This window comes from Sesamum indicum, linkage group LG7, assembly GCF_026168435.1.
Source record: "Sesamum indicum cultivar Baizhima isolate 11 linkage group LG7, ASM2616843v1, whole genome shotgun sequence".
NCBI classification, from domain to species: domain Eukaryota; kingdom Viridiplantae; phylum Streptophyta; class Magnoliopsida; order Lamiales; family Pedaliaceae; genus Sesamum; species Sesamum indicum.
The window spans coordinates 14,041,639-14,065,056 of record NC_142663.1 but is presented as its reverse complement, the minus strand read 5'-3'; the positions used below and the strand labels follow the sequence as shown (position 1 = coordinate 14,065,056).

The window sequence follows — 23,418 nt, the reverse complement described above, 5'->3', positions numbered from 1 at the left end:
TACTATCATAATATGTTTGGATCCATAAAACTGAAATTCGAAAATTGGAGTTGATATTGAATATAATTATTCACAATTACAATCCCTTAGCTGGCTTTTTTCAGTTCTTGATTGATGCCGAACGCTCAGTAAATATGTATAACCTGTTTTTCCGAAATTGTTGGAGGTACCTTGCCCTTTTATTGTGTTCGATACATTGCATATAATCCATCCCTTCGGACAATTGGTAATGTTAGTGATCGGTTAGTAACATGTTCTATTCCAAAGACATGGGAGGTAATTCTAATGCTTTGTAGAGAAAATTTAAACTCGGATAGGATTAACTGATTAACTGATTTGAACTAATTATATCATAAGTGTAATATAGTTACCGTTTGATTGGAGAACAGTTAAAGAAAGTGATTTAACAAGTGTGTCGTACTTATTACGTGATTAGCTTAGTTCGATTAAATTTGATTGGTGAAGAATTTTCTACTTTTTAAAGGGCACATCCTTGTACTTACCCCATTATTTCGACACGCACTTAGGAAAAACACAAGCTAGAATTAAGAGTAAGTATCCAATTTCATTCCTTTAAAGTCCATACAACAATGTCCACAAGGAGGGAAAAAAAGAAAAAAAACTCAAGAACACATAGTACATTCCACTCAAAAGATTCACTCAATAAAAAACCTGTTCCCCATTTTCGGTCAGTTCACAACTCTGCAGTTCACCCTCACTTCTCCACTCTCAACCACTCCAACATTCCCAAGCCTCACCATCGCCCCAGCAAACTCCCTGAAAAACAGGCCCTGATCCCTTGCAAACGCCTCGACGATCCACCGGGTCCTGTAATCTCCCAACAACGATTGATCCGACACGAACACACCTCGACCTCCAACGATCCGTTTGTAATAGTCGTTGTCGAAAACAGAAGCAGTCGAATCCAAGAACTGACCCGCATTGCGATCCGTATTGGGTTTAGGGCACTTGCCCTTCAAGTCGGTGGCGAATTTCGGGTCGAGAGTGGGATCAGTGTCGTGGGCGGAGCTGAAGTTGCGGAGGCGGGCTTCGAAGGAGGAGCAGTGGGAGAAGCCGAGAGTATGGCCGCCGGAGAGTGTGACCAAGTCTTTGGCGGAGAGGCCTCTCTGAGAGAAGCTCTGGATGAGTTGAGATGTGTTAGAGGAGGGAGCTGGTAGGTTTATGGTTTCGTTTGCTCTCGAGATTCTCCCGTCTTTTCTACCTTTCAGCACGCTCCAACTGGGGCCTCCGGACTGGAAGAAGTAAATTACAAGTGGAAAAGGCAGATTGAAATTTCCCTTACAAACTTTATTTCATTTAATTTAAATACTGCATGTGTAAAAAAGAAATTTAATAAAATCTATAATTTTTATACATATAACGTATGCATATAAAATGAAGTAAAAGATAAAATATAGTTTGCAACAAAAAAAAAAAAAAAACTGAGTTTATTATATTTTTATTGAAGAATTTATGGAAAGAGGTAGAGAGATTACCAGAACGACCACGTCTCTTGCAGCAATTGCTATGATATCAGCACAGGAGACAGTTTTAGGGCAAGACTGTTCGAGCTTTGTCTTGGCATCATCGATCACATAAAATGCAGCCAGTGAGACGTTGGGTGGACCGTCCTTCTCTGCCTTGTTGCCCGGGGTTGAGTCCAACAATACCGACGCATCACATCCCTGTATATATATCGTCAACCAAATATATATACATAGATTTTGTACACATATTTTTAATCTTATCAGATGGTGGTTGGTGAATGCTGGATCATGATATTTCCTAGAAATATTCTCACAAATTCATGGTCACTACAAATAATATAATTTTTATTATGATTAATTATCATGATCAAAAGTAAAAAAATGATTATCCACAATTGACGAAAAGTTATTTTGTTAGTAGACGGGATAAAACACGATAGAAAATTATGTTTTGACCGTAGTAACAACAATATAACAAATGCATTTATCTTAACTAAGACAATTGTAAATTCTTATTGATTTGTTGACCTGATGCTAATAATATCGATTTATGATCATATTTTCAAGTCATATTCAAGTGTGCATGCATGTGTGTGTGTGAGAGAGAGAAGAGAGAGAGTACCCTAATGAAACAATCGTGGAAGAACATTCTGAGGATGCGGGCAGGAACTTTGGGATCATAAATGGTAGCATTTCGAACAGCTGTGTAAACGATGTCTTCAGCCTGAGGACAAGTCTTGTGGTAATAATTGGCATCAAGAATCGCTCCCGACAGAGAAACCCCAACCAAGATAAGCAAAACGTTCAAAGAACAAATCATTTGAAGAAGACGACCCATAATTAGTTTTATCTATTAAATTTTGTGTATTAATAAAACCAGAACTATTTACGAAGGGGACGATGAAAGTGTTGCAAGAACAATGTGGTATTTATAGTTCACTTCTGATGTGTGTGTTGCATGGGGCTTTACTTGTAATACTTTTAAGTCACTCATGTTATTCGAAATTCAAAAAAAATACGTACAAAATGGGCGTAGATTTGCTGTTCTTTACGACCAAGCATTCCCTAATTGCATGTCTTAGACCGTACCCTATGCTGAATTTTGTTCAAACATTTAATTCTTAATTTTTAAAAAAAAAATTATCCTTCATATTACAGAATAAATTAGATAAATAATGATAAATGTTCATTTAATTTAAATTTCTTGTGTTTGAATCCAAATTACGACATAATTTGATTTATTTTTCTTCATAAGTTTAATTTGATAATATCATGATTTTTTCATAAAGTATAATTTATATCGTTGAATTGAGCACAGAAATCCAACAATTCTTTTAAATCTAATGGTTTTATTATTATTAGTTTTTTTCCTGAATATATATATATATAAGCTTTTCGCTCTAATTTCAAACTATATATATAAATACTACTGTTTCTTTTTTAATTTTTATTTTTGTGTACATTATATAATTCCCCATAACATTTTTCTTTATTTGGTATGTATTAATTTGCAAGACATGGCAATATACAAATAGATATATCAAAATGTTCGTAGTGGATTGGTGGTGACTGTTAGTCCGTGTCAATCAGGTTGGTGTGTGTGTGTGTGTGGCTCTCCTGAAACTCAAAGCCAAATATTTGGTGAGAGATAGATGGATGGGAGTACGCTAATATTTAAATACACTTTGTACTGCATGCGCTTATGGTCTTTTTTTATTTAAATTCCTTTTCATAAACACTTTTGTACTTTATTACTACACTTTGGCGCACTCACCAATAATAAAACTTACAACTTCTTTAATTAACTCATCCCGACAACGTTCGGTCAAAATATGGTTTTCAAACTAAATTTGAATTAGTGGATGCTTCCAATAGGAGTGGGCAATATTATACGTAAAAGGGTAGAGATTCATAAAATGGTAGAGGCAAATAATAGAGTTTTTTTTTGTATATTTTCGTTAATCTATGAACATAAATTAACATCTCAATCAAAAAAGAATCAAGAGAAAAAGAAAGAATCGAAATTGATCAATAAATTTTTTGAAACAAATCAAATGAAAATGAAAGATCAAACTTAAATCATGGATCAATAAGCCCTCTCAGAGACTTTCTTAAAGAGGAACAAGCCAAAAAGAATCAAAATGTCATTCGAAAATAATAAAATGTCCAAATTAACGTTTCAAGGGTTCGCATCATTTTAAGTAACCTGACCGGCCTGACTTGGCAACCCGTAATGATGTCATTGATCTAGAGCACATCTTACCGCTATTTTATGGCTATGTGGGCCTGTACGGATTCTGGCACATAAGCTTCTATAAATACATGGAGAATTCATTACATAAGTATGCATTTATTACTATCAGATCACACTTTATGACCCCTATAACCTCGAACCTTATATTAATTTTTGGAGAGTTTTAGTTTAGGGTCACCTCGACTAGTCTAACACTTTGTGTGCAAACCAACCTTACTTATTCAGTTTGAAATACTCATCAAACACATACTCCAGATCATCATCAGGTCGTTAGGGACCTCAAACAAGATCAAACTTCATCTTTCTAATTTGAAATTAGTAATTTGTTTATATACATAAATGTGTAATAAAATATTCTTTTAAGTGTACCTGCACTTAACATAGATTTTAAATAAAAATGGCATGCCCAAAATTACGTGATTTTGATATTTGGAGAAAATAGTAATAGATCTCAGCTCATTAATGTATAATTATGATGTGCGTAATTTGAGCTGGAAATATGTTTCTCTCACTTTATGAATATGCTTCTTAAATGGTATAAATACACTTGAATTGACAGGCAAATTTTTAATTTTATTCGGACGTAATTTTTTAATTTAACTCAACAATGATATCTATTGGATTCGATCTGTTTTACATTCTAACACTGCATGAATGCAGAAAATACATCCTTAACTTTGTATACACTTACAGTCAATTTTATTACAAAAACTACACACATATACATAATATATATACACACACATACCCACGTGTGTGTGTGTGTGTGCAGGTTACCAGTGCCTGATCGACAACTTGGAGGTTGAAGGCACAATCTTTAGGACAAGACCCGGAAAGACATCATCCGGGTCATGAACATGCGGGTTCCTCTCTACGATGTAAGGATCGCCGCATTTCTCACTTATGCTGTGGAGGGTTTCGCCGTCTCCGACGACGTATATCTCCTCGCAGGGCCGGTCCACCAGCTGAGATATTATTCCCCTCACCGGTTCGTCTGCGACGGCGTCGTTTGTTGAGCTTATTAGGATAATCAGAGCTATCAAACCTATTGCGCAACAGACTGAGGCCGCATCGGCTGCAGCCGCTGATGCTTTTATGTAATGTCTGTAGTTGGAAGAAGACGGCATCTCCGCCGGGAAGAGCGGCGGCGGCGAGGGAGGAGGAGAGGCTGTTGTTGAAGGTTTTGTGAAGTACTGTGGAATGGTGGTGTGTATGTATATATATAGATGGTCCGCCGCCTACGTATAGTTTTGGGGTGGGAGGTACTTTTGATAGTGTGGGCAACTTGTTTTATGGGGAAAATTTCTTGCTAATCTTTAATATATATAATATGATTAAATGCAATTTAATCTGTATTATATTTGAAATGAGTAAATACTCTTTATAAAAAAAAAAACAAATTATTATCTTGTGCTTAAAAAATGAGGACAAGAAAGCTTCAAGTTGAAGAGAGAGGTCAAAGGAGGCGGCTAGGGACAATGGGCTATGGGCTATGGGTAGAGCAATGGACCATATGATGAGGAAGGGCATTAGAGTTGGGGTCTTGGCGTGCTAAAGTAAAGGGATTAGGATTAGGACATTTTTGGGCTCAACCCAAATATTCCTACAATAAAGACACATCTCCATAATCCAAAATTGGGTGGGAGCAAACACCAAGTCTTCTCCATTACATATTCAAAAGTGTCCAATATTTGAAAATTAATATAGTGGGTATTTCATTTTCAATTTATGAAATATGAGTATATAGATCAAACTGAAAAAAAAAAACCCTCTAAACGTCGTGTTTGTTTATCTTTCCTAAAAATCCTTGATCAGTTTTGTACAGTTGACGTGCATTATAAGATGTTTAACATTTCAGTGTGTTCCGTAACTTTTAACAACTATTCCTAATTATTTCGATTAAAAAGATATAAAAGTACGTTTATCTCTATAGAACGACGTGAGAGAGAAGGAATATCATAAACTGGAGTTTTGAGGGCAGTGAATATTTGGTTTTTAGAATTTTGAGATATTGTTGGAAGGCAGGATTTTTATACATGAAAAATATATTTATTATGTTAAAATAGATTGTTATTTTTTAAAAAATAAAAAAGTATAGTTTAGAATATTTGGGTTTGAGTCTGACCAAACTTATGATACTTGGATATTATTCTCATTTTATATTCATATAAATAATACTTTATGATTATTTGTGGTAATTCATTAATTACTGATTATCATCTTTGAATTAAGAATTTGATTAGTATTTTGTAAGTTTTTTTAATAAAATTACTTGTGATTACACGTTGTTTCTATATGTTTATAATAAATTATTTTAATATTTTTTAAAATAGATTATAAATAAAATTAATATTAATACTCAAAAAGGTACAACCACTCTGCATACATGTACAACTACTTGGCGGTGCGTGTTGCATAGAATCACTGGCTCGTGCTGTTCATTGGTTTTCCCATCGACCTCTCATGAAACTAGCCAGAGTGCGTTCTCGCCACTTCCCCATCTCCAAGACCGCCAAATCATATCCATTTTGCGATCGTCTGGTCCCCCGTGACCCGATCAGAGAGCTTCACGCCCACTTCATAAGAACACACCAGCATAGAAACCCGAATGCGATGTCAGAAGTTATCAAATCGTATGCTTTCAATCTAACGTCTATGCAGAAAGCCCGATGCGCTTTCGTCGAATTAGACCACCCCTCGTTGCCCATTTGGAATCACATGATACGTGGGTTGTCTCAAAGTGATAGTCCTCTTGATGCCCTCGACTTGTTTGATAAAATGCGTGAGCAAGGGATGCACGGTGATAACCTGACTTTTATATTTGCATGCAAAGCTAGTGGTAGAGTTTCGGATGTTTTATATGGAAAAAGAGTTCACGTTCATGTTTTGAAACTTGGGTTTGGGTCATATCTTTATGTGTGTAATGCTTTGATTCATATGTATGGTTCTTGTGGTGATTTGGGTTCTTCGAGGAGAGTGTTTGATGCAATGGATGAAAAGGACTTGGTTTCTTGGAACTCGTTGATCTGTGCGTATAGTCAGTGTGCAAAGTATGAGGAGGTTTTGGGTCTTTTTAATGTGATGAGAGTGGAAAATGTGAAGGCTGATGCTGTGACTATGGTGAAAGTTGTTTTAGCTTGTAATTATTTAAGTGAGTGGAAACTTGTGGATTCTATGGTGGAGTATATTGACGATAACTGTGTTGAAATTGACGTCTACTTGGGCAATACATTGATTGATGTGTGTGGAAAACGTGGCTCGATTGCATTAGCTCGAGGTTTTTTTGATAGAATGACTGAGAGGAATGTTGTTTCTTGGAATGCAATGATTATCGGTGCTGCAAAATCAGGGGATTTAACTGCTGCGAAGAAACTTTTTGATGAGATGCCAGAGAGAGATGTCATTTCATGGACTTCTATGATCACTGGATATTGTCAGGCCAACCAACATGATGATGCTATAAGGCTTTTCCAGGAGATGATGGCTGCTAAGGTTAAGCCTGATCAAATTACTGTAGCTAGTGTGCTCTCTGCTTGTGCACATTTAGGAAGACTTGATGTCGGTAAGGCCGTCCACGATTACATAAGCAATAATGGCATAAAATTGGATATTTATGTCGAGAATGCTCTGATAGACATGTATTGCAAATGTGGATCAGTTGAGAAGGCATTAAAAGTATTTGATGTAATGAAAGAAAAAGACTCTGTCTCATGGACTTCAGTCATCTCCGGTCTTGCAGTGAATGGTAATTCCAATCGTGCTATTGAACTCTTCTCGCAAATGTTAAGAGAAGGTACAAGCCCAATCCACGGAACTTTTGTTGGGATCTTGCTGGCTTGTGTCCATGCTGGTTTGGTGGATAAAGGATTGGAATTCTTCCGCAGTATGCAAAAGGATTATGGATTGGTACCAGAAATGAGGCACTATGGGTGTGTGGTAGACCTTCTTTGTCGGGCTGGCAACCTTCACAGGGCGTATGAGTTCATAAAGAATATGCCCGTATTTCCAGATATTGTTGTATGGAGGATATTGCTCAGTGCTTGCAAACTTCATGGTAATCTGATTTTAGCCAAAATTGCTTCGGAGAGACTTCTTGAACTGGATCCGACTAATGGAGGGAACTATGTACTATCATCCAACTCATATGCCAGTGCAGAAAGATGGGATGACGCCATAAAAATGAGAGAACTGATGGACAAGGGTGATGTCCTGAAGCCATTAGGTCAAAGTTCTATAGAAACAAATCATGAAATATCTGGACTTCCCGAAAACATGTTGTAGACTAGAATTTTTTAAGTTTTCATAACAAAGGACCAGGCGTAGAAGCTGCAAGCGGCAAGCTGGAGATGAACAGCCTGCCTGAAGCAGGAAGAAGGTTTCTCCACTTCTAACAGAAAGACTACTTTTGCAAGATATACAACGGTAGGCAGAATGAACTGACAAGTTTACAATAGCTTTTGCATTTCTCCTTTAGCCAATTTTCTATTTTATTTATTCATCATTTCGCACTCCAATCTATCTTCAACCTGAATTGTATGCCTGTTCTGTTGCAATATCCTGATTCAATCAACAGGATGTATCTGCATAAGTTTTGAACAAATTAGGAAAGATATGGACCAACTCTGACTGCCACTTCTAAGGTGGAAAAGTTTGCTGTGAGGGTGGATGACAGTCCCATTGCCTTGGCTGCTGTCAGAGGTCTGATATCGCACTCTTAGCTAATTTAGGAAATGTATCCACATTCAAGTATGGCATTCATTAGCTTCTCTTCTTTTTCCTAGATTTCCTTGTCATTTACTCGTATTACGGTAATTCATATGCTCAGACTTGAAAATTCAGGGAGGACGATGTGACAAGTATATCCAGGCGGGAGGACGATGTGACAAGTATATCCAGGCGAAAGAAACACATGGTCGCTCTGCTTTGAATTTCTGAGGAGTTGAAAGACAGATGTGAAGCTATTGACTACCCACAGGTTTGGATCTCCCAGGAGGAGGTTGAAGAAGCCTTTGAAACCAGTTTATAATCTGTAGCAGTTCAGCAAAATACAATGTTGTAATTAAAGAAAAGAAGCTAAGATTTGAACAAAAGTTCAGATGTCTGCGAAATGAATCCCCTTGGTTTTTTTGGAAATCCCAATTCCACATGTTGCTGTCTCAGAATGACTAGCTTATTGAAAAGTGGAGCATAAAATTTGCAGGAAATACGTTTCTGAACCCATAAGGTTGGACAAAAGAAAATGATATCAAACTTCTCATTACTAAATAGTACAAATGGCTCAATGCATTCGAGGCTTAATCATTCGCCATAATCACGTTACATGGAGGATAATCAGATGACTCAACCACCTAATTGGCCACCGGAGAGAACATAAATCAAAACTGGCATTTTCCATACTAGTACAATGGGAGAAAAAAGAAAAAAGTCGAGGCAAGAAGGGATTCTATATGGTTACTCTAAATGGCGACTCATAATGTGACAGTTGGTTCGGCCGACCACTTCCATACCCTCACTTGACCTGATCCATCACCTGTGAAAAATAGACCACCAGGACCAATCTGTATGGAGCGAACCTCTTTCTTCCCAAAAATCCTTCCTCTCTCAGAAAATCTGGAAGAACATAAAAATGTGTGACCATAGATTGATACATTCCATCAGAGAGATGCAAAGACATCATTTTTCCATGAATCATTTCGTAAGAGAAAGTGGCAGGGAATTCTCACGATGGCAAATCATAGACTCGGATGGAATTATCATTGCATGAGCATAGCAGCACAGGTTTGGCTTCTGAATCATGCATTCCGCACAGAGTGATTAGACCCTGAAGGAAAGTTATACATGTAAACAAACATATTTTTGTATCAACCAGCATTTTTTAAAGACAGGAAACTTGAGTTAGTATAGTTCCACTAGCACAACCATTGTTGTGCCACTGCTAAAGAAGACAGCTTATTTCTGACAGCAAAAATTACAACTAGGACTAAGAACAAGGTATTTCTTTAAAGATTTTACTCTTGTTTTAGATGCCAATTGATCGTTATAATTGTTCAGAATTCACCTAAGGGAAGTATAAAGAAGCTGCGGAAGAGAATTAAAAAAGCATACATGTTCCTCAGTATGGGTATATGTTGCTTCCAAGCTACCAGTCTCAGTTGCAACCCAAACCTACAGAAAGTTGGAAAACAAAAAGTATGAGGATCAATCATCATTTGCAAACATATTGAAGTCAACTATACTGCGTATGTTTAAGGAAGAACTACAAACCTTTACAGTTTTGTCCAAAGAAGCTGATAAAAGAAACTGATCCCAACACAAAACAGACATTACAACATCTGTGTGCGCCGCTAAAGTTTGTATGCACTGCAATGTTTCCAGGCTCCATACCTGAACATCGAACACAAAAAGTAAATGAAAAAAGTCATGAAAGATGATGCAGAAAAAATTTTCTAGGAAATTCTTCTGAAGAGAAATGACAAATGAATCAAGACCATGTTTCAAGAAACCAACTTACTCTTATAGAGTGGTCCATGGAGCCAGAGTACATTCTGTTACCTCCAACTACTAGGGTCACAACAGCCAAAGTATGACCCTTGAGTGATGCAGCTGGATCAAAGGAGTTGGTGGCTGCATTAAATTTCCATGCCAATATTGTCCCCTCCTGCAAAATATAACATTGAAAACACAAAGGGGTAGAGGTCATAATCTGCCACTGCCTGTGCAAGCAAGTGCTTTTTTCAGTGTCTCCACAGGGTAGCTCATTTCATAAACAACAGTATGAATCACAATCTAGTGCGCGTATGAGCCTATGAGGACAAATCAACATGAAAACTTTCATGCAGATGGATACACACAAATATTTTTTGTAGATTTTATTGAACTGAAACTATATTTGTGAACGGCAACTTCTACAAACAATTTACTGTTATATCAAACAGCACACATGGCTTGCACAAACATAATAGTAATACTGGCACAGAATGAAAGACACAAAGCACCTGAGTTCCCGCAAAGAGTAAATCACTGCCAACAACAAGTGAATAGACTTGTCCAACAGGTCCACTTAAACTGAGGTCTGCAGATATTTCAACATTCCAAGCCTAGTACACCACCAGGAATGCAATCATTAGAAATTGGACATTTATGAAGCCAGTCAACACAAAGATTAAGCAAACAGAACAAAACCACTTGTATAAAAACATACGAAGAGAGCAACCAATGGACTGATAACACAGCAATCAACTTACCTTGACAAGATTTGTTAAACCCACAAAAACCCATGGACCTTCACTTAGCATACAACCTACTGCACCTCCCAAATTCACCAGGCCTGCCAACTGTGGAAAGAAAAACCAGAAAGAAGAATGAAAAGTTATAACCACTCCAAGCATTGACATCAGAAGTTGCAAATGTAAATAAACAAATGTCCAGATCATATGTGTTCTGGTGATATCAGAGCACCTTGTACAATATCACATTTCGTCAATTGCTAAAACTTCTATTATTTGTAATAGTAGCTTCTGCAGACAATTATTGATGAAAACTCATAACCATTTTTGCATCTTTCTCCAGCTGTTAATGTAAAATACCTTAAGACATAGCATACATAAGAACTATTGTCATGAACACAAAAGCTGATGAGGGGAAAGACAAATAAGAAAATAAAAACTATCCAAACAACCTGACCAGATTGACAGTCCCAAACTCTAACAGTCTCATCTTGACTTCCTGTGTAAAGCTTATCTGATCCCGAAGGCAAAGCAATCCCAGTAACAACCTGATCAACAAATTCTGATATCATTCACAAAACTGAGACAACATGAAAACCGAACTACAATAATCAACTAGCTAAATGTCAATATGTAAATAACGGTATAAATCTAGTTAACAATGTCCCTCACAAGATCAAACCATTATGAACCCAATAGCACTCATTTATCCAAGAAAAAGAATTAGATAAAAAGAAATATCAACCACTACACCATACCAATAGAAATACAAACTGATGGACTTATTCAGGAAACCACCTGGGGTTACGGAAGAAAATAACCAAAAGATGAACAAACTAAAACTCCAACTGCATACCGCCAAACAAGTGCAAAATCTACAGCTAGGTAAATAATGAAAAGACAATCCAATGAAAGGAAAATCCCAGAAACACATCCAATTTTACTAAGCCAAACAATAAGATGAGAGTTGAAAAACATCCATTTATCAAAAATCAAGCATATAACCCATAATACATAACTCCGCCAACCACACATTGTTCATCAAGAAACACAAGCAATATACGAAAACCCACCTGCTGGTGTCCCTCAAGTGGCGCTAAAAGCGTAAAGCAATCCCCAGTAGACCACTGATGCAAATATTTACAATTATCACCGAATTTACAGCTTCCTTGTACCCAATGATTACACAATTTCTCGATCTTCTTCACAACACTCATATTACTACCAGCAGGCTGCTGGGACTTCACCCTTTCCCAGGTATTATTTTTATTAAAATAATTATTCCCACTCCTCCTGAGTCCTCCTCCACCGCCCCGATGATTATCCTCTGCCCCAAATCCCTGGTGCGCCCTCTTCCCATTTCCCACCGCGGGCAGTTCGCTGTGCAAAAAAGGGCACGGAAACCTCGTGCACTTCCCTTGTCTCCAGTGGAAACAAACTTTCTGCTGCTTATTACTATTGTTGTTACCATTACCGGTCGAAGACGATGGTCCGATTCTGTGGAAGACCCGCCTCCCCCCATCCACATCCATGATCAACTACACGCAAAAACTACGACAAAAACACAAAACGGGAATCCTACGTGTTGCTGATGAAGTTGTGATTGGTTTTTGTTATAATCGTGTGAGATTAGGTATACGGAGATCTTGAAGAAGAGAAAAGAGAGTGAGAGGATCAAAATTTGGGAGTTTGGATTGAATTAGTAACCCTAACTTTGACGATTGCAGCTCAAAGGTCAGGACTATGGAGTTTGGACTGTAGAGAAAGAGTGGAGAGGTGGAAGAAGTGCGAGTAGATTTATGTATTTGATGTTCTGGTGTGTAAAAGTGTGTAGATTTATGTTTCTCCTTTCCTTTTCTGCTTATAAAACGTTTTCCTATTCCAACTATCACACTAATCCTTTTATTATAAAATTATGATCTTTTTTCTTTAAATTCATTAGAGTTGTTTTTTTTTTTAATATTATAAACCCACAAAAATTGATTTAAAAAAATAAATATCAAACATTATTAGTGCTATATCAAACTATAAATCTACCATTATCATTTTTTGCATAAAAATTTTTAAATAATTTGCACTTCAATTATCACTGAGCTAACAATAAATCGCATAATATATATAGATATATATAAATCATATTACCAACATAGTTCTCGTATCAATTCAGTCAAGAAAATCGGACGTACATATTTGATTTAAAAATACAATTTTCACATTAATGGATAAAATTGATTTCCGAACTGGGATAACATACTTTTTTACCGACTAATTTCATGATCCTTGAAAAGTTTCAACTTTCTAACAAGATTCGTATAATAAAGATTGCAGAAGTAAGCAAGCAGCAAATTCAATTTCACTACCCTTGAAGTAGTCTTCAGAAGTAAAGTTCGGTTTCTAGGCAACAAATGTTATGTTAGAAGGCTATAAACAGACTGAACTATATGTCTTTCATACATTTTTACAACAATAATTACTCATAATTATTGTAAGAGTATCATACTCCCACTCTTTGGTATATTCTTCACTTTCATCATCATCCAATCTGGGAGATCATGCTCATCTATTCCTCTAAGGCTGTTATTTCTTGGTATAAAAAATATATATTACAAATCAAATGATGACATCATTATTCGCAGTACCCATCCATTTCCACCCCACTTCCTAACCCGACCCAAAACCTGACTTTTGATCTAACCCGCAAAACCCACTCCAAACCAATTGATGCCAACTAAACCAATTGAGTTCACGGCAATTCTTCGAATTATACTGAACCTGGAAGTTCGGTAATAAGATTGAGAGAGTGGAGACACGAATAATAGATGAAACAACCACATATAATGAACTGGAGAACAGGAAGGTAAAATTTCACTCAATTTCACTGCAGTTTATAGTGCTAGCACTTTTCTGCATTTAACAAAATGAAGTTCTATATAGGAACAAATACAGGCAATACTGCTGAAGTTACAGAGCTGAGACTGGACTTCACATTCTGATGAAATATAAAAACTAAAATGAAAATGAAACTCTCTAACCAAATAACAGCACAACTTTCACGAGTGATCAGAGCTGCAAACATGATAGCATATGCTGGCTGGTGGATTGTTAATGCAGCTGTTAAAATGTCGAATAACATCTAAGGTGTGCGCATTAGGGAACTTCTACCTCCAAACAAACAGTTTAAAAATCAAGCTGTATGGTTTGATATTAATGCACATATTCGCTAAAGAAGTACGGCTTAGTTCTTGGTAGAATGCATATTAATTCTAGTCAAGGTTTAGGAAAACATTTTTGTACAGGTTTCATAAGAACCATGTCTTGGCACATGAGAAAATAGCTTTACAATCGCCTCTTCTTGGGGGGGGGGGGGGGGGGGGGGGCGCAGTATGTATGCTGAAGATGTTCGACATAAACACCAATTCCTCAAGATGTTCGACATAAACTTGAGTATTTAAATAACTCTATCAAGATGCTTCGTCATATATTCCCAATACGTACCAACTGGAATCCAATCCAAAAGACCTCTCAAATAGAGCATTTTTTTCTCAAGAAGGAAGTCACTTCCAATGCTGCTGGCAGCATTTGATAAAACAAGAAATCACTTGGCGCAGTTCAACTGGCAAGTTTAAAGGCATCAATGAAGAGACCGTAAGTGAAACCCATCTTGAAATTGTTTAGAAGGGCAAGAGGGAAAGTGACCTTTGGACGGCTATAATAGAATCTCGTCACATACTCTGTGATTACAACACAGAGAACTGCAGCAATCACATCATTGACACCTAAAGCCCCAAAAGACAGAGATATCGTTTGTGCGACATAGAAGCCGCCTAATAGGGATATACCTCCGAAAAGTGCCCTTCTTGAAGGGCTTCTGAAGTAGTTTCTTGATACCTCTGGAATAATCCGTATAATGTCAACCAATCGCCGAGGTCCTTCATTCTCCTGCACGGCACGGACTCTAAAAGACCTCGATGATGATCTCGAGGGAAAAGTTCCAGAATTCCCCTGGGAAATGCTTGTTCTAGTTACTACACTGTATCTGAGAAGACTAACCGAAGTCAAAGCCACACAGCTTGCCATTTGCAGCCACTGCTAATTATACTTATTTACATCAATACCCTGGAACAAAGAAATCAAGAGCAATTCATCAGCAATTCCAACTAAAATACTTGAATACTTCCGCAAGAAACATTTCCACAAGTCTTTTCCCTTAAAACCAAGCAAATGAACACTTACAATCAAACAAGAGCTGTGTTTAAAACAAATAACAGAAATTTCTTCCAGGCTTCAAAAGATGAAAAAAATCACAGTAAATTAAATAATGCCTCAAGAAAGTGACATTGCGCAAGCAAACAACTTTAGTAATATATTCAGAAAAAATACTCCCCCCTGAGTTATTTCTGAAAATTACGGACGAGCATATTTAAGCAGGAAATTCACGTTAACAGCAGTTACATTTCAAACAATTTAAAACTATCCAACAGAGAGTGAATACCGTCTTCGACAAGCAATTAATTCAGAAAAGGGAAGAAAAAAGAAGGGGCGATGGTGATAATGATGCCGCCAGCAAATTTGCTCGATAAAGCATCCATTTCTATATGAAATCTAAGAATCAATAGCTTTCGTAAGGATGAATGCCTAGATTGTACCTCCGAAAAAACACATTCAGGCAGCAGCTGATTCAAACGCCATCGTGATTCTTCAACTGCAGTTCAGCATACTCTGGGAGAGAGAAAGAGAGAGGAGATGGAAAATGGGGAAATTTGTGACTCTCGTAAAAGAAAGAACGAAAGTGTGTCGTATGCTAGCAAGATTGTGAATGCCCGGGACGGGCTTGGATGTGTCAATTATCCCGTTGGGCTATTTCAGCCCAAACAAAAATGTCCACATACAATAGTTGAGTATAAGAACGGTACCTATGTACGTATTTCGCTACCACCAGAATTTGGGGAAAATGAATTATCAGAATCAGGTTCGCCAAATCAAATCGATAAAGAGCAAATATAATATACTTTTCATTTTATAATAATTATCATAAATATGTTACACTTATTATATAATTAATTTAAATTTGATAAAATGCATAAAAAAAAAGTTTCAAATGAAGTTCGTAGCACCTCTTTAATGAACTTAGCAATTAATTTGGATTGAATTTTCACACTCTAAATTCAGATTCATTTTTCGTGAATTCATTTGTTGACAACATTTATCACGACATGCTACATTCTGGATAAGATGTGATATAGACTCTCTCTCTCTCTCTCTCTCTCTCTCTCTTGCCTGTATGGCTTAGAACTCACCCAATGACTAATGCCATTTTCCATCAATCAATTGGAAGTAGCTATGATATTAATTATAAGGGATTATTTTTTCAGTGGCATTTATATAATTAATTCAAAAGTATTTTACATGTTGGGGTAGGAGTAGTTGAAAGTAAAAGAATAACGAGAACAAGTTTTTAATACTCTTGAAATTCGTGATAGAAAATAAAAATAGTTTGCTGATGGAATCCCTAAAGTTATTTACTATTTAAAGAAAAGAGTCATAGTCTTAGTACTGATAAAACATGTCTAGAATTGATCAAAATTTGAACTGTCTCAAAAGTCCACGAAATTCGACCTTATATTACCTTACTATTACTGTAATATTCTGAAAAAAATATCAGACTCAAAAGATAACTATCTAAAATATGAAAAATACTCAAAGTTGACTGAAAAATAGAAAAATATAAAAAATGGCCAGGCCAATGGTCGAAACTTAGAGGTTTGGATTCTCTTCTTGAAGAGGATCAAAACATTGTGTGGTTCGTCCTGTAACTCCAGCAGGATCGAAAGTTATAATCATTTGAAGTTCCACCATTAAATTCAAATACTTCGAAAATACATCTACCTCTTGTAGGTTTCGTTTCATTTCAACTAAGGGTAGATCAGCATTAGCAAATGTGTTCGATTCCACTTGATTATGCAACAGGATTGTCATTGCAATCTTCAAAACTAATATGGAATTATACTTAGATAATCAATATTATATTTGATTGATGATTGATTAACTTTTTGAATATCACATTTCTTTCGTTATAATTCATTCAATTGAAAAAACAGTTTATTGTTGAGATCGTTTGATAACACTTTTTAAAAGTTATATATTATTTTTATATTTAAAAGAATATTTTATATACGATACATATATATATAAAAACTAGCTAATTGTAACATTGTTATGAAATAATTATTTCTTATTAGAGTGAAAAGTTGAGATAAATTAAATTCATTTGAATAAAAGCATCACATTCCATCGCTCACCTCTTTTCTGCTTCCGCACTAGCAAAAAAATTGAGTACGGACCAGAATTTTTGCTAAGCAGGCAACTATCTTACGTGCCCACCTAGAAACCTAAGCCCATAACTAAATTAAAATTAAATAGAATAACTCCATAATGACACGTCAGCATTCATTTCCACGTCATCACTATACTGAGGTGGAGGCAGCAGTAACCCCTCAGCCATGTCATCCAGCAACTCATGCATCCCGTACAGCGCTTCGTCATCCATAAGTGAAAAGCCTTCCGGCGACGCCACGGCGGCCGATGGCTCCGATGACTGAGGACGGAATGCTTCCGCAGCGTCTGCTGCCGCCTTCCGGATGTCCTTAGCGTCCACCGATGCCGGAACAGGCAGCCGCCACGCGGAGTCAGCGAAATTCAGGCAAGCAGACCTCCCCCTCAAAGCAATCGCCGCCACATCGTGCGCACGCGCGGCCATCTCCGGCGTGGGGAAAGTCCCCAGCCAGATTCTCGATTTCTTGTTGGGCTCCCTCACCTCGCAGACCCACTTGCCGGAGTCCCGCCGCCGCACCCCCCGGTACACCGGGTGCCTCGTCTCCCGGAACTTTTTCCTGCCGGCCCGCTTTTTCGGATTATTTGAAGCTAAAATCACTTCCTCGTCGGAAAAATGCACTTTTTCTACTGAAGAAGATTCAGGCCAGAAATCCTGCACGTGAGGCTCTGAGAAGTAGTAGCTCCTGAACATCTCCGCTTGTCTTAATCTGCTTTTGCTCAAAAAAATCCAAAAAAGCGCTTTTTCAGCTATTTCCAGCTCCTCCGATCAGTAGCTTTTAGTAGTGAGAAATTCTAAAGTTGGTTAAGTTTTGAGTTGTGTTGGGGTTCTGAGGAACAAAAGGTGAAGGAAGAGTTATATTTATAGGTTATGTAAGCAGGAGAAGTGAAGTGATTAATGATAGTGAGCTTTTGATAAGCTGATTGCGCAGTAAACGCGATATCCAAACACGGAAATGGTGATAAGGCGCCAGACAGGCTGCCCACGGTTTGTACTTTTTACTCCAAGAAGATAGAGAGAAACTGCGGATTTTAATAGGCGTGGACCATGGGGTACAAGTCATCAAAGCAGTGTTCGTTTTCTAGACACGTGTGCTACTAGAAGAGTTCGTGGGGGTCCGAAAACGACGTTTCAAGCAGTTCCATACTTCCATGTTTTGGTCAGAATTCTCAGTCAGAAATTTCCTCTTCCAACCCAAAATTAAAATTAAAGAACCGTATTTCAATTTTAAAAATAAATTTAAAATAAGTATTGTATGTTTAATATTGTGTTTTGAAAGACAAAAATTACTGTTCATTATCAAATTATATTTTTTTATATATATCTATATATTTATATATATATATGTATTTATGTTAGAATAGTTAAAAATATCGAGATAAAGTATTTCCATATAAAATTTCTTTAATCATATTATAAAATGTGTTAAATAATCTATAATCTCATTATATATTGTCTCTCATAACATGCAGTATTGTTCTTGTTATTTTCTTTAGGTTATTCACTAATTAACTCTTATCTGATTTAGTGGAAAAAAATAATTGTGTTGGAAATTAATGGAGACTAATGACGTCACCGAGAAAGCTTTTTTTATTAAATAAACGATAAATATATTTCAATAATTCAATTTGATATATTGAGTAATACCTTAATTCAATAAATATCAATATAATTAATAATGATTAAGAAATTACAAACATCCACATATACGGTAAATTCGAACTTATAATTTTAAATTTATACATACAATCTTAATTTTTTTAATTATTAAATTAAAATATCATTCATTAAAAAAACCACTTATTATCCAACCGGGCCGTGGCACGTAAGCAATCCAGAAACCCAAGAAAAACATGGTAGGGGGTTTTCTACTTTTCTTCTTGTAATTTACGTAAGATGACTTGACCCGAATTGCAACACGCTGGATGACAGTTAAATAACTACCAGGATCCGGTTGTTTACACTTCCCCCCATGGAAACGCGGGACCGCGTGCCTTTCCTTCTGCCTTCCACATTAGACTCCAACTGTAAGAAAACAGACGAATGAGACTGTTTGGACATGCACTGCACTCATATAAAACACATACAATCCTATGGCCCAAACCAAAACCCAGTAACCAACAGGCCTACACCAAACCTTCCAACCAAAGAAACAAAAAAAAAAGCTCTAAGATTATACTTAATTACATAAATATTTAATATATCGGCCTTCTTAAAATTACAACAAAGGGTGTTTGTATAGTGTTTCGTCATTTAATAAAGAATATAATTGTAATTATAATTACAACCTTAAAACATGTACTTATAATTTTGCAAAGTACATGAAGTATTTGTGTAATTAAATCATAATCTCAAGATGATGTAGCTTGTGACTCAATCAGTGCCCTATTTTGCAAAGTATTTTTTGCTCTATCTCGAGCCTCACGATTTTATTTTGAAAAGACATCTCGCTAGGTAAAAAAAAGTTTTGGAGCTTATAAATCTCTCAAACTCATAATCTAAAACGCTTACATACATCATCAAAAAATGTAGATGTAATTTAATACTTATCCTAGTGTATCCTCAATGGGAATCAAGGTATCCAGATTCATCGTTCTTTCTAACATACTGCTAAAATTGAAAACTCAGAAAATGAGCTTCTATTTCATGCAAAACAAAGTCCAGAAATGTAAAAATATACAAATTTATAAGAGTATCCTAAGAAGTTGCTCAAGAAACTTCTTACATGAACCAGAATTTATTCCGCCAAATCAATCATATTGCAAGTTTTATTGCATTTGTTGTGTGCTTACGATACTTTTTAAACTGTACATCAGTTACATGACAAGACAAATTGCATTTACTTCAATTTGGTTGGACTAAATGTGGGGCTAGAATTTCACGTAGCCTGTTTATTTCTCAAGTGGACGACGCATGAACAACAAAGCTAACAAAAACCTCTAAATACAGAAAAGAATAGACTCCAAAACCAACTCGAGAAACCAATCCAAAACGCACATCTTCACACGAGCACATAAATGGGTGATACAACTCAAAGTAAATCCCATGTAAGACTAGATTGATGAGCCGGAAGAACTGTGATCGTTTCTGTCTTGGACGTTGAAGGGGCACCTAGCAATGGCATTGGCATAGGATCAAACGTTTCCCATTGAGTGGTTATCACCACAGGGGCCCCCGAGGCTGAGTGGCTCAACGGTTGCTGGTGGTGGTTTGGTGAATCAATTAAAGAGTACATGATTGAATGCCCGGCCGGCTGCTGTTGGATGGGGGATGAAACGCTCGCGTTTGAGGTCTGCAAGGGAACGTTCCCATTTGGATGCTTCTGCTGTAATGAGACGTGGTTCTCGTTGCTAGCTGGGGCTGAATTCTTGAGCTTCAACATATCAAGAGTCTCAACAAATTTCTGTACTCTCCTAACCTTCAGAATTTGAACCACCACATCAAATGAGATGTTTCAAATCAGACTATGAACAGCATCACCTCAAACATTCAAGAATTGCATTTTTTAAGTCCAAACATTGATCAATTTTCTACCTGCATTCTCCTCTGTGATTTGACATCACCGTCAGCAACGACGCCGTCCAATTTAACCAACTGATTCATCAACAACTCAGTCAGGTTTACTACATCCTTTTCCACCACTTTCCCGCCTCCAGAAACCACAGTCTCAATCGCTGAAACCTATCCAGATCAAAGAACAGCATACCACAATTCCACTTCACTTAGTTACTACATGTGATTGTCTTAAGCCTAGGTTGTAAGAAGAAATTACCTGTGCAGCCAGCTTATCAACCTCCAAGCTGATTTCTGATACCGTTTTCGCAGCCTTTTCCATTTTCGCATTCTTCCTCATCTCCAAATACCTTTTTTCTTGGCTTACGGGATCTTGCTGGAGCACGATTTTAGATTTGTCTTTCACTCCTGAAATATCAAGAAACGCATTTGAATCCCTCTCTTTGTCCTTGTAAAATAACTTCTGATCTTGGTGGTGTAATCCTGTCGGCCCGGATAACATTTTCTTGAGCTCCCCTGCATTCAATTCATCACAAACGAACATTAAGACAAATAAATAAAGCACACAATAAGAGAAAAAGAAACCAATTAAGATTGAAATAACGGTTGGGATTACCGAAGGTGGCTTGAGAGCTTATGTATATTTCATGATAAATCGACCCGTATTTGACACGCACGCGAATAGTAGGCGGCGGCATATGGGCTATGTCGGCGTCCGTGCGTTTCTGGACCAGCATTCCACCGGGCCTAAGTTCCCATTGTTTCTCACCACCACCACCGCGGCCTCCCCCTCCGCCGCGTCCGCCCCCCAAACCAGCATTTGTTTGTGGCGGCAACAGATCATTCTTGGCACTCATTTTCAACATCTTCCACGATACAAATACAAGAACCCTCCAACTAAAGGACAAGGTTTTACAGAGTTCTGAACAATCTCAAGATTCTCAGCATTACACAGAAAATCTCTGTCTTAATCCTAACTATCACACGCATTAACTGTAACTAACTGCAGGAAATAATCAAACAGAGAAAGCAAATGGAAACAAATATTAAGCTTGAACTTGTCAGGCAAAAAATCAAACCGAAATGCTGAAAAAGATGGGCGGAGATGAGACTCCGGCGGGCGGCGCTGCCGGAGGAAGGTCTGTAATTAGTGGGCTGGAAGTTGAATTGGGAAAGAGAGGGCGAATACTTCAGATCTCAGACAAAAATCCCAGAATACAGAAAGAATCAGTTCGTTGCTCCAAGAATCTCAAGTCTTTGAATCTCGGAACTCCACTGGAAATTATCCAAGAAAATCAATGTCTACATATGAAGAACAACGAAATTTAACTGCACATTGAGCGGATTCTTGCAGCTCTCATGGGCTGGACCTGGAGGAAGAAAAGTTGAAAAGGGGAAGTGAGAGAGAAGGCAAAGTGTTGGGCGAAAACAAATTTGTATGGACAGCGAATAGAACAGAACATTACATTGTGGTCTTATTATATAAATACATTCAATCAATAATACTAATTGTTTAATTAAGAAGAAGCTGTTCTAATTAAGAAAAATAAATTCTGTGTATTAACTATTACGTTAAGAAAAAACCACACAGTTAAGCCGCCAATGCTTCTGTTCATAGGGTTTTGAAAAGTTGGTGTAATAATAGTTATTGATTAGTTATTATATTTATAATATTTTAATAATTGACGTATACTAATTATTGATAATTTAAATTGATAATATAATTATAATTAATTAATAAAAAATATATTCTAAAATATTTGGTAAAAACTGAAAGATTATATCGACTAATTTACCACATTCTTGAATATTTTTTTTTCCATTTATACTATATGAGATTAAAAAAGATCGACATTTGGAATTTTTCTTTTATTTTTTCTGATGTTAATTTACATTATGTAATGTCGTGATGATTTTGACATACTTCAAATTGATTTTTTTTATATATGTTAGCCAACGTGGTATATATTATTTGCATGTATAGAATAAATACGATATAAAATTACTCTAATAAATATGATATAAATTTAAAAAAATAATATATGTTATTATAAATTTATAAATAATATATAAATTTAAAAATATGCCAAAAATCTTAAATTTATTATTTATTTAATATATTTAATATAATTTATCCTCTATAATATTACAAGTAAGTAAAAATTATTCCTTTTAAAAAATAGCAAATTATCTTTTTGTGTATTTAAAATAAAATAATTTATTTTTTTAAAAGAAATAATTTGTTCATATATAATAAATTAAAAATAAATAACGAAAAAAGTTCATATTAGCTAAGATAAATATTCATTGATAAGTAAGTTTAGTCATGCGCTGACCTATGATAAGAATACCCCGGGTAGGATTTGCTAAGGTGACATGTCGGGGTACAAGGGCGTTTTAGGGAACTTGATGTTCAGCTAATGATTGTACTCTCAATTATGGAGCCAGGACTATAAATTGGTGGGGTCGGGGGAGAGGTTAAGAAAGTCAGGAGGACGAATAATAACTACTGCGGTACAACCATGGGAAGCAGCGAAGGTGGCGAATCTCAATCGACCGGTCGTAGGCTACCGTCATCCCTCCCACAATTGTTTATTATTATTATTA

General features: G+C 36.5%; 7 protein-coding genes across 11 annotated transcripts; 1 reads left to right on the top strand and 6 right to left on the bottom strand.

Annotated features, from left to right (window-relative positions):
* Positions 1–545: 545 nt before the first annotated feature.
* On the bottom strand, positions 546–2,378 carry LOC105179252 (peroxidase 66). The gene is made up of 3 exons (XM_011102863.3): positions 2,110–2,378; positions 1,497–1,685; positions 546–1,253 (listed from the first exon to the last, which is right to left on the bottom strand). Exons 1-3 carry the CDS (start codon positions 2,323–2,325, stop codon positions 690–692), a joined length of 969 nt encoding a protein of 322 aa, XP_011101165.1. The 5' UTR covers positions 2,326–2,378; the 3' UTR covers positions 546–689.
* A 2,136-nt stretch (positions 2,379–4,514) lies between these two features.
* Positions 4,515–4,868, bottom strand: LOC148787593 (uncharacterized). Its single transcript, XM_088882405.1, has one exon. The coding sequence runs from the start codon at positions 4,866–4,868 to the stop codon at positions 4,515–4,517; it is 354 nt and encodes a 117-aa protein (XP_088738531.1).
* Positions 4,869–6,139: 1,271 nt separating this feature from the next.
* Positions 6,140–8,880, top strand: LOC105179253 (pentatricopeptide repeat-containing protein At2g22410, mitochondrial). Of its 4 annotated transcripts, none has more exons than XM_011102865.3 (3): positions 6,140–8,163; positions 8,315–8,439; positions 8,581–8,880. In XM_011102865.3, the coding sequence occupies exon 1, from the start codon at positions 6,205–6,207 to the stop codon at positions 8,020–8,022; it is 1,818 nt and encodes a 605-aa protein (XP_011101167.1). In that variant the 5' UTR covers positions 6,140–6,204; the 3' UTR covers positions 8,023–8,163; positions 8,315–8,439; positions 8,581–8,880. The 4 variants fall into 4 exon arrangements, with proteins under 4 accessions (XP_011101167.1, XP_020546928.1, XP_011101166.1 ...); XM_020691269.2 differs by having other exon boundaries at positions 8,567–8,880; XM_011102864.3 differs by having other exon boundaries at positions 8,315–8,487.
* Positions 8,881–8,966: 86 nt separating this feature from the next.
* LOC105179254 (zinc finger CCCH domain-containing protein 48) lies at positions 8,967–12,872 on the bottom strand. 2 transcript variants are annotated; one of them, XM_011102868.3, is made up of 9 exons: positions 12,041–12,872; positions 11,420–11,515; positions 10,986–11,075; positions 10,737–10,838; positions 10,253–10,399; positions 10,006–10,125; positions 9,847–9,906; positions 9,465–9,562; positions 8,967–9,351 (listed from the first exon to the last, which is right to left on the bottom strand). In XM_011102868.3, exons 1-9 carry the CDS (start codon positions 12,497–12,499, stop codon positions 9,210–9,212), a joined length of 1,314 nt encoding a protein of 437 aa, XP_011101170.1. In that variant the 5' UTR covers positions 12,500–12,872; the 3' UTR covers positions 8,967–9,209. The 2 variants fall into 2 exon arrangements, with proteins under 2 accessions (XP_011101170.1, XP_088738637.1); XM_088882511.1 differs by having other exon boundaries at positions 11,425–11,515; positions 12,041–12,180.
* Positions 12,873–13,846: 974 nt separating this feature from the next.
* Positions 13,847–15,788, bottom strand: LOC105179255 (uncharacterized). The gene is made up of 2 exons (XM_011102869.3): positions 15,614–15,788; positions 13,847–15,083 (listed from the first exon to the last, which is right to left on the bottom strand). Exon 2 carries the CDS (start codon positions 15,042–15,044, stop codon positions 14,577–14,579), a length of 468 nt encoding a protein of 155 aa, XP_011101171.1. The 5' UTR covers positions 15,045–15,083; positions 15,614–15,788; the 3' UTR covers positions 13,847–14,576.
* A 1,427-nt stretch (positions 15,789–17,215) lies between these two features.
* On the bottom strand, positions 17,216–18,161 carry LOC105179256 (dehydration-responsive element-binding protein 1B). Its single transcript, XM_011102870.3, has one exon. The coding sequence runs from the start codon at positions 17,989–17,991 to the stop codon at positions 17,380–17,382; it is 612 nt and encodes a 203-aa protein (XP_011101172.1). The 5' UTR covers positions 17,992–18,161; the 3' UTR covers positions 17,216–17,379.
* A 2,002-nt stretch (positions 18,162–20,163) lies between these two features.
* Positions 20,164–22,278, bottom strand: LOC105179257 (BAG family molecular chaperone regulator 3). Its single transcript, XM_011102871.3, has 4 exons — positions 21,428–22,278; positions 21,071–21,327; positions 20,833–20,979; positions 20,164–20,716 (listed from the first exon to the last, which is right to left on the bottom strand). Exons 1-4 carry the CDS (start codon positions 21,675–21,677, stop codon positions 20,330–20,332), a joined length of 1,041 nt encoding a protein of 346 aa, XP_011101173.1. The 5' UTR covers positions 21,678–22,278; the 3' UTR covers positions 20,164–20,329.
* Positions 22,279–23,418: the final 1,140 nt, after the last annotated feature.

Excerpts from the sequence above, each read along its gene's own strand:
- LOC105179256 (XM_011102870.3), bottom strand. The coding sequence starts at position 17,991 with ATGTTCAGGAGCTACTACTTCTCAGAGCCTCACGTGCAGGATTTCTGG.
- LOC105179252 (XM_011102863.3), bottom strand. The coding sequence starts at position 2,325 with ATGGGTCGTCTTCTTCAAATGATTTGTTCTTTGAACGTTTTGCTTATC. Across the intron at positions 1,686-2,109 it reads TCCACGATTGTTTCATTAGG|GGATGTGATGCGTCGGTATT; the intron begins GTACTCTCTCTC and ends ATATATATACAG. Across the intron at positions 1,254-1,496 it reads CAAGAGACGTGGTCGTTCTG|TCCGGAGGCCCCAGTTGGAG; the intron begins GTAATCTCTCTA and ends TACTTCTTCCAG.
- LOC105179253 (XM_011102867.3), top strand. The coding sequence starts at position 6,205 with ATGAAACTAGCCAGAGTGCGTTCTCGCCACTTCCCCATCTCCAAGACC.
- LOC105179254 (XM_011102868.3), bottom strand. The coding sequence starts at position 12,499 with ATGGATGTGGATGGGGGGAGGCGGGTCTTCCACAGAATCGGACCATCG. Across the intron at positions 11,516-12,040 it reads CACTTGAGGGACACCAGCAG|GTTGTTACTGGGATTGCTTT; the intron begins GTGGGTTTTCGT and ends TTTGTTGATCAG. Across the intron at positions 10,126-10,252 it reads CCATGGACCACTCTATAAGA|GTATGGAGCCTGGAAACATT; the intron begins GTAAGTTGGTTT and ends TTCGATGTTCAG.
- LOC105179257 (XM_011102871.3), bottom strand. The coding sequence starts at position 21,677 with ATGTTGAAAATGAGTGCCAAGAATGATCTGTTGCCGCCACAAACAAAT. Across the intron at positions 21,328-21,427 it reads AAGCTCTCAAGCCACCTTCG|GGGAGCTCAAGAAAATGTTA; the intron begins GTAATCCCAACC and ends AATTGAATGCAG. Across the intron at positions 20,980-21,070 it reads TTGATAAGCTGGCTGCACAG|GTTTCAGCGATTGAGACTGT; the intron begins GTAATTTCTTCT and ends TGATCTGGATAG.
- LOC148787593 (XM_088882405.1), bottom strand. The coding sequence starts at position 4,868 with ATGCCGTCTTCTTCCAACTACAGACATTACATAAAAGCATCAGCGGCT.
- LOC105179255 (XM_011102869.3), bottom strand. The coding sequence starts at position 15,044 with ATGGCAAGCTGTGTGGCTTTGACTTCGGTTAGTCTTCTCAGATACAGT.